The sequence below is a fragment of the Sciurus carolinensis genome, chromosome 18 (genome assembly GCF_902686445.1).
Source record: "Sciurus carolinensis chromosome 18, mSciCar1.2, whole genome shotgun sequence".
Lineage (NCBI taxonomy): Eukaryota > Metazoa > Chordata > Mammalia > Rodentia > Sciuridae > Sciurus > Sciurus carolinensis.
In genome coordinates, this window is record NC_062230.1 from 16,162,635 (window position 1) to 16,181,881 (window position 19,247).

General features: G+C 37.5%; 1 protein-coding gene and 1 pseudogene across 1 annotated transcript in view; one reads left to right on the forward strand and one right to left on the reverse strand.

Moving 5' to 3' along the window:
- Nucleotides 1-17,818, reverse strand: part of LOC124970681 (zinc finger protein 665-like) — a 53,602-nt gene extending 35,784 nt beyond the window's left edge. Inside the window, 1 exon segment of the mRNA XM_047534179.1 lies at nt 17,702-17,818. Within this exon segment, the coding sequence (XP_047390135.1) occupies nt 17,702-17,743 (42 nt within the window). The 5' untranslated portion in view covers nt 17,744-17,818.
- On the forward strand, nt 4,320-5,090 carry LOC124970263 (spindle and kinetochore-associated protein 1-like; annotated as a pseudogene).
- Nucleotides 17,819-19,247: the final 1,429 nt, after the last annotated feature.

Here is a 19,247-nt window from a genome sequence, read left to right on the forward strand (position 1 = left end):
CTTCAACTATGTTCTCCATAGTTAATTTTGTTTATTTACTGCCTGGTTGCCTTTCTGTATTCTATGTATTCTCCACTTGAAGACTTTTTGGAGACTGTCATTGTATTCTTGTGTTTTAGCTGTAGATGAACAAGGTATTTCCCAATGAAGAAACTGAATTATTAGTGGAGAAAGGATCTACACTGAGTACTGAGCAACTAGTTGTGTTGTGTTTTGTGGTTTCTGAACTCAGTCCTACACACTTATAGACTCTAGATTTTCACTTATTTTAGTTCATCCTTTTAAACTTTGTTTGGGGCATCTTTAAAATGTATAACTGTAATCCCGGTGCCTCTGGAAGTATAGCCAGGAGAATCATAAATTCGAGGCCAACCTCTGCAAATTAGTGAGACCATGGCTCAGAACAAAAAGTAAAATGGAAAGGTGGGGAATGTAGCTCAGTGGTAGAGTACCTGCCTTGAATGTGTGAGCCATGGTTTCAATCCCTGCCTCTACAAAAATAAAAAAAAAGGGCTGCGAGTGTAGCTCAGTGATAGATTGCCCATGGTTTTGAGCCCCAGTATTGTGAAAATAAATAAATAAATAAATAAATAAATAAATAAAAAATATAGCTGGTGGTGGTGGTTCATGCTTGTAATCCCAGCAACTCAGGAGGCAGAGACAGAGGATTACAAGTTCCAAGACAGCCTCAGCAACTTAGTGAGACCCTGTCTAAAAATAAAAAAATAAAAAGGGTTTGGGATATAGCTCAGTGGTAAGACATCCCTGGACTCAATCCCTAGTACCAAAAAAATAAAACTAAAATACATGCAATTCACATGGTTAAATATATGTGTGTGTGTGTGTGTGTGTGTGTGTGTGTGTGTATATATATATACATAATCCTATCATATATATTACATATTATACTATGTAATATAAAGTGCATGAAATCCATTAGTACATCACACCACATTGTAACATTGTATAATATACAGTATACATGTGTATATATGTGTATATTATATACATATATGTGTATGTATGAGCATATATATATTTGTGTGTGTGTGTGTATATATATATATATATATAAATAGTAGTGAATGTGTATTATTGCAAGTTGCATTTTTTAATTGATTTTTTTTTTTTTTTTTTGCTTATGGACATGGTTGAACAATAAGTTTCATGGGGCTGTGGGTGCAGTTAAGTGGTAGAGTTCTTCCCTGGCATTTGCAAGATCCTGTTTGTTTTCTCTGTGGTGGAGTTCAAACAAATAAGGTTTAGAGATAAATGAGACAATTATTATTTTATGATGTATCAGAGAAAAACAAATATAATAAAGATGTGATGCTTTTCCAGTATCATAACTGTACTGATGTCCAACAAATACTTGATGAATTTACTCTGAATCATTTTTTGGAAAAAAAAAAAAAAAGTAGATTTCTATTTTTCACCATATGTAATAGAAACATTGTTTTAAAATTTAAAAAAATCTACTTAGCTTCTTCTTACTAGTTAAACCCATTTCTTTCTAATAGCATTAACTTAAAACTATCAATTATGACCTGTTGTATATTTTAGTGATCTTCACACATTATCACATTAAACATATGTGAACCTTCAGTGTTTAACAGAATAATACCTAGAAAGAGATTCAGAGAAGATAACTGAAATTCATGAAATAAACTACAAAACTCTGGTCAATTTATTTTTGACAAGGTTGTCAGAATAATTCAACAGGGAAGAAATATTCTTTTTATAAGTAAGGATGAGATAATTGCATAGTCACATGGAAAAGAGTGATAATGGATTCTACAAGAGATTATATACAAAATTAACTCTAATGGAATCTTATAATTCAAAATAAGAGCAAAAATATAAGAATTTAGAAGAAAACAAATCTTTGTAACTTTAGATTTTGGCCGTAGAGTCTTAGACATGCTACAAGAATATGTACAAAAAAATGCATAAATTTCACTTGCCTGTTGTCCCAGCGAACTGGGAGGCTGAGGCAGGAGGACTGCAAGTTCAAAGCCAGCTTCAGCAACCTAGCAAGGTCCTGACCAACTTACTAAGATGCTGCCTCAAAATAAAACATTAAAAAAAAAAAAAATGTCTGGGGGATGTGGCTTGGGGGTTAATAACCCAGTATTTTAGCCTGAGCTAGAGACCTGTCAGTTTCCCTACTGGAGAAGTTATTAAGTCCACACCCAAATGCCTTCTATTTTTTAGGTTGTCACATTCCAGTGCCACCATGTACTGCCCCAAATCAACCCAGGAAAAGAGTCCAAACCACAGGGGAAAATCTATACAACCCATATCTGCTCCCCCGACTTATTCAAATATTCAATCAAAAGTGAGTCCTGAGGTTTAGATGATCTCATACCATCTAACATGTATACACTGACCCCTGCAGCTATATAATTTTTTTTTACTGTGCCTCGTGAACCCCCTGTATGATTTTAATAGCAGTATTCTATTGTTTAGAGTCATGAGTAACAAATAACTATGGGTTTTATGTATCCAAATATCATTGTGTTTTGTCTGATGAATAAAAAAATTATCAAAACTTATTTTAAAATCCCTAAAAATGGGATAAAACAGGAAAAGTACAGGTCAAGGCTATGGAAAATTGAAAACTCTTTACATCTTTGGTAAGAATGTTAAATCATTCAATCATTGTGGATAGTACCTTGGTGTTTTCTCAATAAAATAAACAAAAAATTAGTAATTGAACCAGCATTCATCCTTAGAAAAAAGAGTCTTAAATCTCATATCCACCTTTTCATACAGAAGCAACTGTGCAAAGTCTCAGTATATAAAACTGACAAGAAGAAGGTTGTGAGAAGGTTGTCACATGACATTCACTAACACAGAGACCAGACACTGAGGAATAAAGAACCTGAAATAAATACTCCTGACGTGTTATTTATACATCGACTTTACGATTATTACCTAAATATACCTACCATAAAGATCCAATTTAGACAATCACTTTATATTTGTTATTTTGTTTCCAATTCTGCTCTTTTAAAATCCAGCATCATCACTGCGTGTGATAGTGGACGCCTGTAATTCCAATACTCAGGAGGCTGAGGCAGGATCATGAGTTAGCTAGCCTCAACAACATAGTAAGACCACAAGCAACTTAACAAGACCCTATCTCTAAATAAAATATTTCACAGGACTGGGGAGGTTGCTTAGCGGCTAAGTGATTCTGGGTTCAATCCCCAGTACCAAACAAATAAGAGTTAAAAAATTTCAGGGGCTGGTGTTGTGGCTCAGTGGTGTAGCACTTGCCTGGCATGTGTGAGGCCCTGGATTCAATACTCAGCACCACATATAAATAAATAAAATAAAAGATCCATTGACAACTAAAAATATTTTTAAAAATTCCAGCATCTTTAATTTTGCCAGAATGACAATTCCACATACAATGTGATTACACAAAATTATTGAATTAAGATCTCATTTACTTTTTAGTTATAAAATCAACATGATGCCCTTATCTTAAAAAAAACCTGATCTACACATACTTTTTAGTGAAAATTCTGGTATCGATTTTAAGGTGATAACAGAGTGTGAATTATGGAAAGATGATACATGGTTTAAGTAACCAAGGAAATGCATTCTCCTGAGACCAGGAAATATTTATTTTAGTTCACTAGCCTGTCCCATGAAGCCTGGTGTTAATGACATAAAGTCCACAACAAATAAATATCTGTTGAACAGCAAAATAAAATATAAATATGAAGGGTGTATCTGATTTCAGGCATGTTTTTAATAAGGTCCCAATTGTTAGACTACACAGTGGTCAAGGAATGATATACATAAATTCTAGAAGTTAGCTCTAAAAATACAGTCTTAATGAATACGCAACTTGGCCTATTCTACTCAAACCACACATTAATGCTCTAATATCTGAAAAAAAATGAATACAGTGGAATACATTAAATAGAAGAAAACAGAGTAGTAGTAAAGTAGATTAAGAAAATGAGCCTGGGTTTAAAATATAGATAAAAGCATACAACCACAGAAAATACAAGAAACTAGAGCAGGGAGAGCAACAATAATCTAGTCATAAAATGAATTCCAAATTATAGTAGAGAAAAAGTCTTCCTAAAAATGGTAATTAGATATGCGCCTGTGCTGGGCCTGGGGGGTTGTTTGTATTCCTTGCCCTGAGCTGTTTCCCACAATTGACCCAGATTTCCCAACAAGACTGGAGTATCTACAGCTGGCTACCCAGCTGTCAGAGGGCTCTTTGGCCCCCTACCAGCCTGAAGTTGGAGGCTGGTGTTGGGGTCGGAAGCATTACTTTGGCAGAGGCTTAAAGGATGGCTTCCTCAGATCTGGAACAATTATGCTTTTATGTTAGCGAAAATATTGGCAATATTAAAAAACAAAACAAAACACAAAAACCAACAAAAAAAAGAAAAACAAAACAAAACAAAAAAATCCCTCTGTCATTAAGTAGCCTTGGCCAGGAACCTACCTTGAACTTAAACACTAAATAAAGTAGGAGATGAGATCACTGTAGTAAATGAACTTCTAAATAAATTTGAATTGGAAATTCAGCATCAGGGATAAACCAACACTTCACATAAAGAATTATATGAATCTCTTGAAGAAGATAATAAAGATGTGGTACATCTCAAAGAAAATATTCCTTCCCATTTGCCTCCTCCCAGAGCTTGGTTAAAGAGTCAGATATTGACTCTGAAGAACTAAAGTTGAGGAATCTGTACCCACAAAGAAGTCCTGCAAAGAACAAAGAAGTGTTAAAGAAACATTTATAACTACTGATGAGTTTAATGGTATTCCTGTGTACATGAAATTCTACTTGACCTATTGTCGTATCAATGATGTTATTAAGGAAATCAACAAAGCAGTAGTTAGTAAGTACAAGATTGTACATCAAAAACATCTATGAATTCTGTGACCAGAAATCTCTATCACAGATTTATTAATGAAGAAGCAAAGGACACTAAAGGACGTTATTTTATCATGGAAGCTGACATAAAGGAATTCACGACTTTGAAAGCTGACAAGAGATTTCGTGTGATCCTGAATATTTTCAACACTGCCAGAGGATGTCAGAGGTCTGAGGGTGAGAACTTACCAGTTATGTCAAAACTTGAGGCTTTGGATTTACCAATAGCAGGGTATAAAGGATAGTCCTGTAATTTTCTTACACGTAATTTCTTTAGCTTTTCATTTCTATTTGTTTCTAAAATTGCTCATGTCTAGTTTTGTGCTAGAACCCAATGAAATGGGATAGATGTGATATTGCAAGAAAAAAATCAAGAAGATGAGGTCAAGGATGTACAGGCCCTTTGAAACTAAAGGTCACTAATGTCTAAATTCATCAAAGGCTTTCAGTCTCCAGGTGACTTCTTCAAAGTGGATTTGGAGGTGGCTTATCCATCTGATTATGGTGATTTCCACATGTCCTTTGTTCTTCATCCTCAGTTTCTTGTTCAGAGCTCCTAAAACCCTTGTAATGTCCTGAGTGATAGGGATACACCTTTTGTTCTCACTGGTCCTTGGCCCCAGGTCCTGACAAGAACTTTTAAATCTCTTTGAATTTCCAAGCAATAGAAGCATTTACTTTTGTTCTAACAAGACAATTCTTGGTGGGCTCCTGGATAGCTGTGGATGGGGCCTGGTCACAAGGACTAGATGGTTGCAAATTTTAGCAACTCCAGCTATCCCCAGGGAGAGGAGAAAGGTTGGAGTTAGTGTTAGTAATCAATCATGCCAACGTGATGAAGTCATAAAAATTTTTAAACTGTGAGCTCTGGAGAGCTTCCAGGTAGGTGAACACACTGATGTGCCAGAAAGGTGTGGTATCCTACCTGTGCAAGGACAGAAGCTCCTGTGTTTGAGGCCCTTCTGGAAGTCACCCTATGTACCTCTTCAACTCGCTACTTACTGTATCCATTATAATACTCTTTATAATAAACATAAAAAAATGGTAATTAATTTCTGAGTTAAGTGTGTAGATATAGAGAAATGACAAAAAGATGCTAGTACACATTAAACAAGAAAAATAAATTGAATAAACTGTAAATAAATGATGATTTTTTTTTTCCTTAGCACATCAGAAAGCAGAAAACAAACCTGGCAATTGCTCATATAAAGTACTACAGGAGACATAGGTTATAAACCTTTGATTGCTCCCTGAAATCCATGAAACTGGCAAAATTAATAGACCATTTTTGAACTATTCTGTTTAATAAATGTGAGGGTGGGTCAGTAAGATTTGAAAACTCTTAAATCTGCAGACATAAAGTTCCCAAACTTGCTTTTCCACAGGAACCCAAAAGATGTGCCTGAAAAGATGGGGTAGAATCCTGAGAATGTTGTGACGAGATCAGGTAATCTCCACATCGAACATAAGATTAATCGGGAAAATGATGGCAGAAGTAATGCTCCTATGTAAATCAAGAATTTTAGATGAAAATGATAAAATATATCCCACTTAGCTTTAGAAAAAAAATTAAGGCAGAGATTATCAAAAGTACATTAAAACAAGAACATCTTCATGTGCAGTTTGAAGGAAATTTTTCCAAGGAACATCACAGAACTCACATTCCAAGGAAGCTGATGTTCAGAACAAAATCACAACACATTAACACATCAATCAGAATGAACAAGCTATCTGATCAAACTGTTTCTAACAGGTCATTAGAGCATGTTTTTCAGTAGGGTTGTACACTGTGTTGACAGCTGCCATTTAATGTTAACTCATAATGCAAATTCGATCATATAGAAGATGAAAGTTGTGAGAAAGTCTGGTTTCCTATCACTGCTTAAAGAAATCATTACAAAATTAATGGAATAAAATAAATTATTCTCACAGTTACACATGACATATCTAAATCTTAAGTATGTGTGTGTGTGCATGAGAGAGAGAGACAAAGAGAGACAGAGAGAGAGAGAGAGAGAGACAGAGACAGAGACAGAGACAGAGACAGACACAGAAAGACAGACTAGAATAACATAAAAATGTTGCTGGGGCCACACCACCTCCACAGACTCTAAGAATCACTCCCAGTATCTTCTCAATTGTGAAGTTGCTGGTATTCCTTAGCTTGTGGTCACCAATTATTCTCTTGTCTATGTTGATGTAGTCCTCAAAACTAAAGAGAGAGAAAGTCTTCCTCACATAGAACATGATGGTACTCCCACAAGGTCTGGTATACATTATCACAAGAGATGTAAGATTCTCCTCTGAGCTTGTCTTCCAACATACAAGTGAGAAAAATCAGCTCATTGAACAGAAGAATAAGGGAGGGAAGTCCCCAGGTCTATAGAATGGAGCAGGTGGTAAAAGTGTCACAAGTTGAGATAGGAAAGGGACCATAGAAGACACTGCCTCTGAAATTTGGAGAAAAGAAAAATCAGACATGACCAAACCCATATGAAACAGTCAAATTCAGATGAAGAGCAGAGTACAGGGTCATGTCTAGACAGAGAACCTTAATTTTATTGTTGAATAAACCATTTTAACATTTCCCAGTTTTGTAAAAACCTGGGTCACCCTAATTATTACTTCTTCTTTTTTCTTCTTTTGTACTAGGAATTGAACCCAGGTGTATTTAGCCACTGACCCACATCCCCAACAATTTTTTATACTTTATTTAAAGATAGAGCCTCACTAATTTGTGAAACTGGCTTTGAACTTGTGAAGCTCCTGCCTGAGCCTCCCAAGTCATGGTGCACCACCACACTTAGCCCTCTTTACCTTTTTTCACATGCTAATAATCTTCCACCTATAATGCATGCAGGGCAAGGGCACTGAATTTACCACCTACCATATGCACTTCTTACTTCTCTGTACACGTGTGCATGTGTTTTTCCACCATTTCCAAGACTGACCTGCAGATTTCTATCGTTTCACCTCTCTGTAGCCCAATTTTCATTTTAAGGCAACATGTGTAAATGTTATTTCATGTGGGCAGGAAAGACATGGCAATTTCAAGGCTCACCTGATTTGACTGACATCCATCAAAAGAAATGACCTATGTGGTGGGCATATTTTAGCAGTAAAGAACTTGCCTAGCATTCATGAAGTCCTGAGTTTGATCCCCAGCAGTCAAAATGTTTTTAAATAAAAAATGACTTTGTATCAATGACTTCAGAGTATTTGTTTTTCACACACCTTCTCAGGAATGTCAGCTCAAGGTACATGGTTTTCCAGAGGATCTCGAAGACCTAGGCTGTTGGTGATGTCACCATCTTTTACAGGACTGTGACATTCGTTGGACACTGAGACTCCTATGCTTTGCTTGCAAGTGACTTACTGGTTATGATTACTGTGGCCATGCCAAACTGCAAGTGGTTTGGAAATGCGGGGATTCATCACAGAGTGTAGCATGATGGTTTCAACACACTTAGCATAGACCCAATCCATAAGAGGAAATAGCCATACTCTGAAAGTAAGGGAGAAGTCCTTTCACCAGCCATTGAACCAGTGGTGAAATAATCCCCTATGAAGGACAAAGTCAGCCTTTCAGTAAACTGGTAAGGAAAGATTCTAATCAGTAATGTATTATTACAGTAAAAAAGAGTCATGTAAACACAACTGAAATTTCTAAAAAAACTATAACTGGTTTTTTTAAGAAAAAAGAGCTGGGCATGGTGGTGCACACCTGTAATGGCCCAGGAAGCTGAAGCAGGATTACTGTGAGTACAAAGCGAGCCTCAGCAATTTAGGGAGGCCATAAGCAATTTAGCAAGACCATGTCTTAAAGCTTAAAAATTAATGAAAGGGGTTGGGGATGTGGCTCAGTGCTTAAGCACTCTTGGGTTCAACCCCTGATGAGAGAGAAAAAGAGAGAAGAAAAAAAGAAAGAGAAGAAAATGGACAAAAGTGAAGGTGATTAGAAGCTCAATAATGTCAAGGAAGTAAAAAAAAACTTACAAATCCCCGATTTGGGCTGGTCTAACTGAAACCTATCTGGGTTAGTTAACCACTGCTTTTGAAAGTTAGGCTCCTTCTACCCCATAAATGGAAGGGACACAAGAGCCCTACCCTCAGGTGTTTATGGGAAAAATGTTTCTATACAGACTTCAGTTTGCCCCAATAGACATCTCAATGAGTGCTGGTGTCACATACAGAGAGGTAACAGATCTCTTGAGTTGTTGGAAACATTGGTATTTTGTTCTGATCTTCATAGATGAAGACTAAGTCCTAGTCCAAAAAGGGCTCAGTGGAGGCAGGATAGAGTTTGATAAAGAAGGAAAATCAGGTACTCACAGGATATCATGCATTTGCAATTGGAATACACAGGGTGGAAGTCAAAGACCCTTAGACAAATGACTCCTCCAAATGTGGAATGGTAGATGATAATTCTGACCTCGGATCCACCACCATTGTTTCTTATCTTGGTGGCAACCCCTCTATTCTTTCTCAAGTGATCTTCTGCATATCTCCAAACTCCAGCTAAGTGCCACATACTAAAATGTAATAGAAAAAAAGAGAGAATGGGGATGAAGCAGATAGAAAAGAGCCCAAGAACCCAAAGTCAGGTGGAGAGTCAGTAAGAAGGTAGTGCATAGCCTCTGAGGGTTTCCCAGCTTCCAGTTTAGGATCCCCAGAGCCTCATGGGGGATTTAAGGGAGAGTTGAGAAGGGTTTAGCTTTTTAGAGGAGACGCATTGAGGGAGCTGTGCAGATGGTGATTTAAAAAAAGAGTTCTGGAATGAAGGGATTAGAAAGTTTATTCTATTGGGTGGAGGGATTATTTTGTGCATTTGTTTATTTTAATCTGAATTGTCCTAGTTGTTACTGCACTATCAAGTACCTGAGTCTCCTGTCAGCACCTCATTGTCAGTTTTATTCCTGCTAATTCTATCCAATCAATTCTATTTGCAAAATGTCTACTGTTGAATTTTACTGAGATTTTTTAATTCCAGGCCTGGGGCCATGGCATGCTGGGCAACTGCAGAATAGGATACACAAGAGAACATTAAACACAAACACACATAGGTACAGAGAGAAATGAGGTTCAGTAAGACAATACAATCTCTTCTAAGATGAGATGTGTGTGATAACTAGATAATAAATAACTGGAAACTTGGTGAAGACATTTTATAGGTTAAGATGAGAAGAGTAACATGAGGTTTTCAGATATTTTTGGAATTTGGCTGATGAAAATATATGCACCTTTATATTATAAACCATACACACCGAAAAACATTGAAAATTTGGAACAAAAAATAAACAAAATGAAAATTATCTTTACAAAGTTTAATGGTTCCTCATATTATTTTACATCATGTTCTATTTCAATTATAAGCAAATCCCATCAAGGTCCACGGAATTGACACTGCCTATGATTTTTAATATTACTTAGAATACTATACATTCAATATTCAGACATTGAACCTTCCACCTCCTCCTGCCACAGGGCTTGATATACTGAACTCACTAAGCCATTACACCTTCAACTGTGAATCATGTTTCACCTGAGACACATCCGCATTTGAATATTTCATGTTTCTTTTCCAAACAGATTCCCCAATTCCTGTGGTTGACTTTAATCTTACTGGTCTAGAAGTGACACTGTACTTTACAATAAATTTGCATTTGATCCAATGTGAGAATTTACTTGTGACACCAATTTTATTTGATAAATCCCAGGAGGTAATTATCTCTTCTATTTATATTATGTTAACACTGCTGCTGAAATTATTGTTTTTCATGATTTATAGTACATTTTTAATTTATTTCTTGTATAATATTTAGTCAGGAAGTAGTGACATTCATAGTTGGAGCAAAACTTATCAGGGGACAAAGCTGAGCTGAATGTCAGTCACTGAATCTACAGGATCTTTAGATAAATAGTTATTAAGAGTGAGCAGCACACTTAGCTTGAGGAATATCATTTTTCTCATTTCTGAATGAAAAATAAGTACTCATACTTTACAATCTTATAAAGATGGGATGAAATGTATATATACATGTCCTCAAATGGTAGGACTGTGGTTGTCTGGGGATTCATTAATATTCTACATCTTGATATAGGTAGTAGTTACATAGTATGTCAGTTTTGTGATAATTTATTGATTTATTTAACTTTGATGCTTCTTCTGTTTTGATTTTGCTCAGTAAGATTATATTTATTAAATAAAAGATGTTGAGAAAGAACAAAAAGGAGGAATTTTAAAAGGGTACCAGCAAACACTTTGGGGTAATGGACATTTGAATCATATTTATGGATGCATACATTTTTTAAAAGATAAAAAATACATATTGAATTTATAAATGTTATTATATATGTATTATACTTCGATAAAGCTGTAAAAAATGGGATGAATCTATTGTTGATGTTAAAAAGAAACAGAATCTTAAACAGGTAAATTAAGAATTCATTAACTAATCATCAGTCTCAGTAGTTTGAAAAAAGGCAAATTTTATAAAAGTAGAGTACAGGAAAGACAATCCTAAGCAACAGAGGAAAATTCAAAGATATTGAAAAAGAACATAACACAGAGTATCAGCAATGACAGATGTTGGTGCTTTTAAAAGACAAACTAAATAAAAAGTCTGATAAATTTGACATGTAAAAATCATAAATCAATTCAATACTATATAATTGTAATACACATATGTATATATAGCAATGCTTCAAAGATCAGGATAAATTTTGGGAAATACACTGTAAGATGAATCTGCCATTTTGCATATATCTTAAGACTATTTCAACACCAAGATAGTATAAATTACAACACACCTAGATTGCATGCTATAGCCATTTTTGTACATAAAGTTCATAAATGACCAAAAAACATCATTAGGCCACATATGGATGTATATAATAAAATTATAGCAATTGATGTAGACCTCATTATGAGATGAACAAAAAAACCTGCAGAACAAAGGAGAAAATTTTAAAAAAAGCTTACCATCAAAAAGACCTTTATGATTTAGGCAATGATAACAAGAGAGAATACACTGTAGGGAAGTAGAAATATAACATTCTTTTTAAAAAAAAGTTATGAGGACAATGTGTTATCTTGGCCAAAAACAAATGCTAGTATACCTTTCTTCATATCATGTAAAAAATATTTTCAGAGGCAACTGATGTGAAGGTGGAGCAAGGGTTAAACTTGGTCCCTTGTCCCCTGGTGTAAGCCAGAGACTGGAGCTTTGCTGACCCTTAGCCCTGCCTCTGCAGTGAGCCATGCATTGGGGGCCATCAATAGCACTGATGTGAATGGCAAGTATGTAGCCAATGGAAAAGAGGAGATGGAGTATTTTGGTAAATTTGGTAATCTAGCCCCACATTACCTCCAATGAGAGGTTTACATTGGCTTCCATGTTTCATTTGGAACATATTTGCAGATCCTAAGCAATCTTGAATAGATTTTCTTCTCAAAAATTGTATGAAATTTCCTCATATATTTGTCCTCAATAATTCATTCTACTCCGTGAAAATGCCCTTCAGGATCTTACTACCTTAGAGTACCAGACCGGTCCCTGTACCAGGCCAGTAAGAAACCAGAGCAGAGCAAGGACACAATGGAGATTTAGGGAAAGACTACATTGACTAGGCTAACTAGAAATAGTCCAGAAGAGAAAAGCCAGTGAACACTTATCTGGTCAGACAATACCCCATTCATAAACTTGCTGATTGCACAGGCTGCTGACTCGCTGTGGTTTATGAGTCCTAAAGTGGAGGAGAACAAGGAGCAGGACACCTGGGTAACCCCCACTCCATCCCTGCCCAGGGTTACCTGTGAAGCAGAGGCACAGGAGGAATAGAGAAGGCATGAAATTAGGTGAGTAGAGGTGCCAAGCAGGGTAAGATAGGTTCCTTTCCAGAGAAACAGGAGGGGCCCGAGTTGTAATCTTGACACACTCATGGGGGCCAGCTTGCCTTTGTCATCTGCTATCTGCTCCACAACATCAATGGCCATAGGCTGACTCAAATTCTCAGCACCTAAGAGAGTACCAGCTGCAGCTGTCAGGACACAAGAAGGCAGCAGATCCTCTCCCTAGGTTTTTCATATGCCTAATTTTTTACCTCACTCTGGACCCCTACACAAGGCCTCTAGCAGTTCAGTTGCCCCACCTCCAAACCTGGGGTGATGGGCTCAGGATTGGAATCGGGGCCCTTGTTCTGCACAGAGGGTGGCAGGCCCTGCCACATGGAATCATTGTGCAGCTTCCCAATGTTCAATGTCAGTAGTCAGCACTCACACTGCAGCCTCAGCATGCACCTACACAGGTGTACAAGGTGCAAACCTTGCTTAGGTAGTACCATCAAACCCACTCACCAAAAATAGTATCTCTGAGGGAACATGGCGGTCACAGGGAAACACACACCAGTTGAGCAGCCTTCATCAATCTTCTATCCACTCCCATGCACATAGACCTCAGAACCTCCTTATGTGGTTCATGCTGACTAACCCCAAACCTGCTGTGCAGACTTGTCGTGCACACTACAAGCTTGCACACACGACACTGCCACACTCAATTTTTCCTTCTGGTTTTGTGTCTGCAGTCCAGCACTTTGCCCTTCCAGTGTTTACCCAAATCATCCTGTCCAGAGAGATCTCTTTCACCAATAAGAACATGACAAAGGAGAAGACACTGGTTTGAGTATAGACTGTAGGTCCCAGACATAGCTGAAAAGATTATAATGTGGTAATTAAGCGGTAGCCTTGAGCTAACATGGTAGAAAATAGCAGACCTGTCAGCTAGGAGACACAGTCTCTGACCACAGCTTGTGCTTACAGCTGTCTTATTACCCAGATCTGCTGAGTGATTTTTCTGCTTCCTCTACACCAAGCCTTCTAGGCCCCCTTCATAGCTGCCACTGGACAATCAATAAGTCTGGGGCAGTTACTATTGAACCCAGTGTGTTGAGGGAGGCAGCAAATCAGATTTCCTCAATGTGGCCTGCTTGTGAGCCAAGGCAGCAACCTGTGTTCTCAGAATTCCTGCATTTCCCTCCTTTTCCATGTCAACCTGCTTATGCAAGAAACTGATTATACAAACCTAATTGCTTCTGTCTGTGTGGAGTAAGGGGTAGGATGAACACATCTGCCCTCCATGAAGCCCAGTTCCCTCAGTCATGAAACCTTTCCATTCAGTCATGGAAGGTTTATTGAGAGTTTACTTGTTAGTAGGCACTAGATTAGAACTAGGATCTTTCTCTCTCTCTCTTTTCCCTCTCTCTTTCTTCAATAAGATACTCACAACAACCTGACTTCCAAGCCTTCTACAGTTTACCTCACCCAAAGCTTAGCAAAAAATTGGGCATAACCGTTCCGGGATATACTAGTCCTAGCTTATCTTCAGGGGACACATTACAAGACAAAGTCCCACAGATAGAACAGAACCCTATATATTTTGTTATATACCTATGATAACATTTATTTTGCAAATTAGGCATAGTAAGAGATTAAAGAGAGTAATAAAAACAAAACAATTCTAACACTATAATAAAATTATATAAAATTAAAAAAATATTTTCAGAGGCAATAAATACTTAGATATTAAATAAAAATAGAAAACATTCACATGGTCGTATAAGGAAGAGAATTATAGGGTGGCTATGGTGGTGCACGTTAGTGATGCAAGATACTTGGGAGGCTGAGTAAGGAGGAGCACAAGTTGAAACTTATTGAAACTTATTGAAATCTTCAGCAAAATAAAATTTAAGGGCTGGGGATATAGCTCAGTTGGCAGAGTGCTTGCCTTGCATGCACAAGGTCCTATGTCCCCAGCACCACAAAAGAAAAAAAAAAAAATTAAAAACCAATAAAATAAAATTTAAAAAGGATGAGCTATCCTTCTGGGTTTAATTCCCAGAACTACCAAAGGAAAAAAGTGAAAAGATGATACAACCCAATCTAAAGGCTGATGTTGAGGCTAAGGGCACAATTCACTGGTAGAGTGTTTGTGCAGAATATGCAAGGCAACAGATTCAAATCCCAACACCACAATCCAAGGAAGATATTAAAGGGGAATTACGTTGCAGTCACAGAATAGGAGGCTCCTGAATCTCCCTACATCCATGAATACCCTGAATAAATATTTGCTCATATTTCAAGTCCCTCTAAGACAAAGTCATTAATGAAAGACATGCATTGGACAACTAAGAAACTATGAAATAAGAAATCTCGGGTAAGCTTGGACATGGTACTACACTGGAAAATGTACCACATATCGGTACAGAATCCCCCAACATTTAGTGTCACCCTAAGGAGAGGAAGATATGTGTGTGTGTGTGTGTGTGTGTGTGTGTGTGTGTGTATCTCCATCTCTAAAGTCTCTTGAGTTTGCATATTAAATTTCCTATTGATGAGATAGAAAGGGACTAGATACACACAGATTTCAAGACCATGGGAAAAAAAAAAAAAAAAAAAACACCAGCCTTCTATGATACTGAAAGTATATCTCTGGGTTTCTCTATTAGGAATTTTTCAGAGTATTCTCTGAAATACTACTGCTGACAGTTCATCTTCTATCTATCCTGCATTTTGGAATTAATAAGGGAAAGAGTAGATTTCTGGCCGTCTGAGTGAAAGTTCAACATTTCTTAGCCCACTCCACTATCTAATGCCTGTAATAACTCCATGCCTACCAATTACTGCAGGGCTTTTTCCATGTCTCAGTTTTATCATCTTCCATACAAGGAACTACTTCCTAAATGCCCAAGTCTTATGGATATGACTGGGCATATGAAAATTTCCTAGGTCACAAACAAGCACTTCCATGGGCTACAGTCAATATTGTAGGAAGGATTAAACAACAGGTCACTATTCCCAGAACTATTTTACATCACACTCTTACAGTGACTATTTGACAGTCTAAAACCTAACAATCTTGAATCAGGGATTTAATGCACCAAAGAACATATACCCTGCAGCCTATGTACTGCTGTGAGAATGACAATAGTCAAAATCTCAAACAAACAAACAAACAAACAAAAAAACCAAAAAAAACTCCCAAAAAACCTAGTTGTCTAGAGTATATAAATATGGAAAAAATGGAAACTGTATAGTCACTTCAACAAGTAGAATGAAGGCTCTTAAAAAATCTTTTAAAAACCTACCATATGGGACTGGGGAGATAGCTCAGCTGATAGAGTGCTTGCCTTGCAAGCACAAGTCCCTGAGTTCGATCCCCAGTACCGCAAAAAAAAAAAAAAAAAAAAAAAACAAAAACAAACAAACAAACAAAAACCTACCATATAATACAATAATAGTAATGTGGGGCCTACATTCAAATCAACTGAAATCACTAGATCAAAGAAATTACTGCATTTCCATATTCAATATAGCTCTATTCATGACAGCCAAGGTAAGGAAGCAACTTGATAGAGGACAGAGAGACTTCAGTAGTGGGAACAAAAGGTTAAAGGAATAATTCTATTAAAGTATCCCACTGTGCTAATTCCCACGTTTTAACTTTTGATAAAGGGGTTTACCAGCAGTTCTATTTACTTTAAGTCAACAGGATATGTTACATTCCTCAGTAAACTACCTGTTATCTGCAGAAGAAATGCAGGCCCAAAATGCAGACAAGGAAAAAACAAACAAACAAACACAACAACAACAACAAAAAACACACACAGGTTACTCTGAAGGGGAAGGGACTTTTGTGACTCTCACACAAACAAGATCCCTGAACTCAGGGAGATATGAATTATTTCCCCAATCATAAAATTTGTAAAAGCAAGTTCCAAATAAAACCAGTCAGCATGGGCCAAAAGTAACCTGAAGTTTTTATGGCAGTAAGGACTTGAAAGTCATCATCTTGCTGCCAGTCAAAATTCAAGAGGTGGGGCTAAGCACAGTTACACACATGCCTGTAATTCCTGTGACTTGGGAGGCCGGGACAGGAAAATCGTAAGTTCAAAGGCAACCTCAGCAACTTAGTGAGGCATTAAACAACTTAGCAAGACCTTGTCTTTAAATAAAATATTTTTTAGAAAGGGTTACAATGTGGCTCAGTGGTTAAGTGGCCCTGGTTCAATCCCCAGTAAACACTCCCCAACCCCCCCGAACACGCACACACACACACACACACACACACACACAAAGTCCAGTGGTGGACCTGGGCGAGACTGAAAAATTCCCTGAGATATCCAATAATACTGGAGTGCAGGATGAATATACCAGTCCTCTTCTTTCCCAGAGGATAGTTTCTTTTAGAAGTGTCCCTTTCCCCCCACTTTCCATCCCTTCTATAGAAGTATACCTGGGTCATATCTAAAATCTTTCTGACTTGATGGTGGGCCTTCATGCTACAGAAAGCCCCACCCAGGGGCCAGGGTGAGCCAAAAGGTGGGAAGCGAACCGGCAACCGGGAGGGATCCAGGCAGGAACAGCCCAGGAGGTATCCATTAACAACTCATTACTTCCTGCGGGGAGGAACAATTCCCAAGGCAGGTTACCTTAGCAACAGGTTGGAGCAGGAAGGGGAACGGCTTTGGAAGGAGAAGGGAAAACTGTTCCCCACCAGTCCCCCACCTTCCGATCGGACCCAATTGTATTATATTGACTTTTTCTCTCCAGTCTCACATTTCCCAGAAGGTCCCAGCCCTGTAACAACAGGAAGGAACTTAGGGTTAAAGGCCTCAGAACCTAAAGACTACGTAAGAGCCCGCAGGCACCATTTGGAGATAGCACCATGGTAGTTCCCGCCAGTTAAACAGCCTGCCTCCCCCATCGCAAGAGGACCGCCACACACTCACCATTTGCTGGCTTTCAGGGTGCCTGGTGTACTCCCTAGACATTTTCCAGCACTTGAATGGCAGAGCAACCTGGAACTCTGGAGAACAGGTGAGGCCGATTGGACACGGATCCCAAGAATGGCGGACTCCAAAGACAGAGGAGCCTAGCAGGGAAGCCCGCCCCGTCTTCACGGGACGTGTCTTTGATTGGACTGTTCTCACCCAAGCGCCCCTGATTGGACCATGCTTCAGACTCTGCCCCCTGAGTCGGAGCCTGCTGAACCTACAGTGTGAGTGACACTAGACAGAATCCAACCCAGAAATGAATGAGGTCTGAATGACAGATAGTTGACTGTAGCATATTTTTTCCTTTGAGGTGCTGGGAACTGAACCAAGAGGCTGTTTTAAGGTTGAAGCTATTTTAAGGCAGGGTTCCCTTGCAGTAGTTGCATCTAATCCTGCAGGAGGACTCTTGAATTTGATTTTATATACATGGTCACATCAACTTATGAATTGTATATGTGTATATATTATTCATGAACAGAAATAATAAAAATAATTTAAAATTTTATCCAACTTCTCTACTTTCATATTTTATGAGAATGCATTTTGAGCTTTGAACTGGGAAACAATTCCCTCAGACAGCCAAGTCCAATTTACAAATTGTGAAGCACAGAGGTAATTTTAAATTTTCTAATAATCACATTAAAATTAAGGTAAAAAGATAAAATTAATTTACTAACCCAATGTATTCAGAATATTATCATTGTGTAACAAATACAAAATTACTAATGAAATATATACATACATAACTACATCATTGGCATGGTGATAAGCTTTGTGCTTCTGGAAAGCACAGTAAAATGAAGTCTTCACTGTGCTAAAAATAAAAATAAAATAAAAATAAACCCATACAAGAAAGTGTAGGAGAGTAGAGAGCAAGTGGGAATTTTTAAACCAGATATGAAGTGATTCACTAATGCACCTTTACAGGATACCACCAGGGAATATCTCTCAAAAGAACATAAAGTTCCATGCTTTCTTCAACACAGAAGGATTTGTAATACCTCAAACTGGAAAGAGATTTTATGACTGCAGCATATATTCACTGATAGAACAATCTCAAAATTAATATAATATGTTAATAGATAATTATAATATGTTAATAGATAATTATGTCCATATACAAACTGTAGTGAAAAAATTACAAGGAAGAATGGAAAACAATGTAAGACACACCTGTATTAATTTGAACAAAATGATTATATTATATAGTAATTATGGATTTAAAAAAGATAAAAAATAAAAAGGGATTGTTTATCCGAAACCTCAGTGATTCTGGAGACCCTGTGCCTCTACTGGCTCTGAAAAGCAATTGACCATGAGATTTAAGTGGTCTGTTATTTATGACCCTGAGTATTTGCTACCCTGCTAAAATGGGGGATCCAATAGGTGGGACAGGTTGTAACCAAAAGACAATGTGGCATCTATGAGTCACAGGTGTGTCAATGCCTGCCCAGCAGTCAATGTCCTGGTGCCCAAGCGTTCACCCATTGTAAGTATCTGT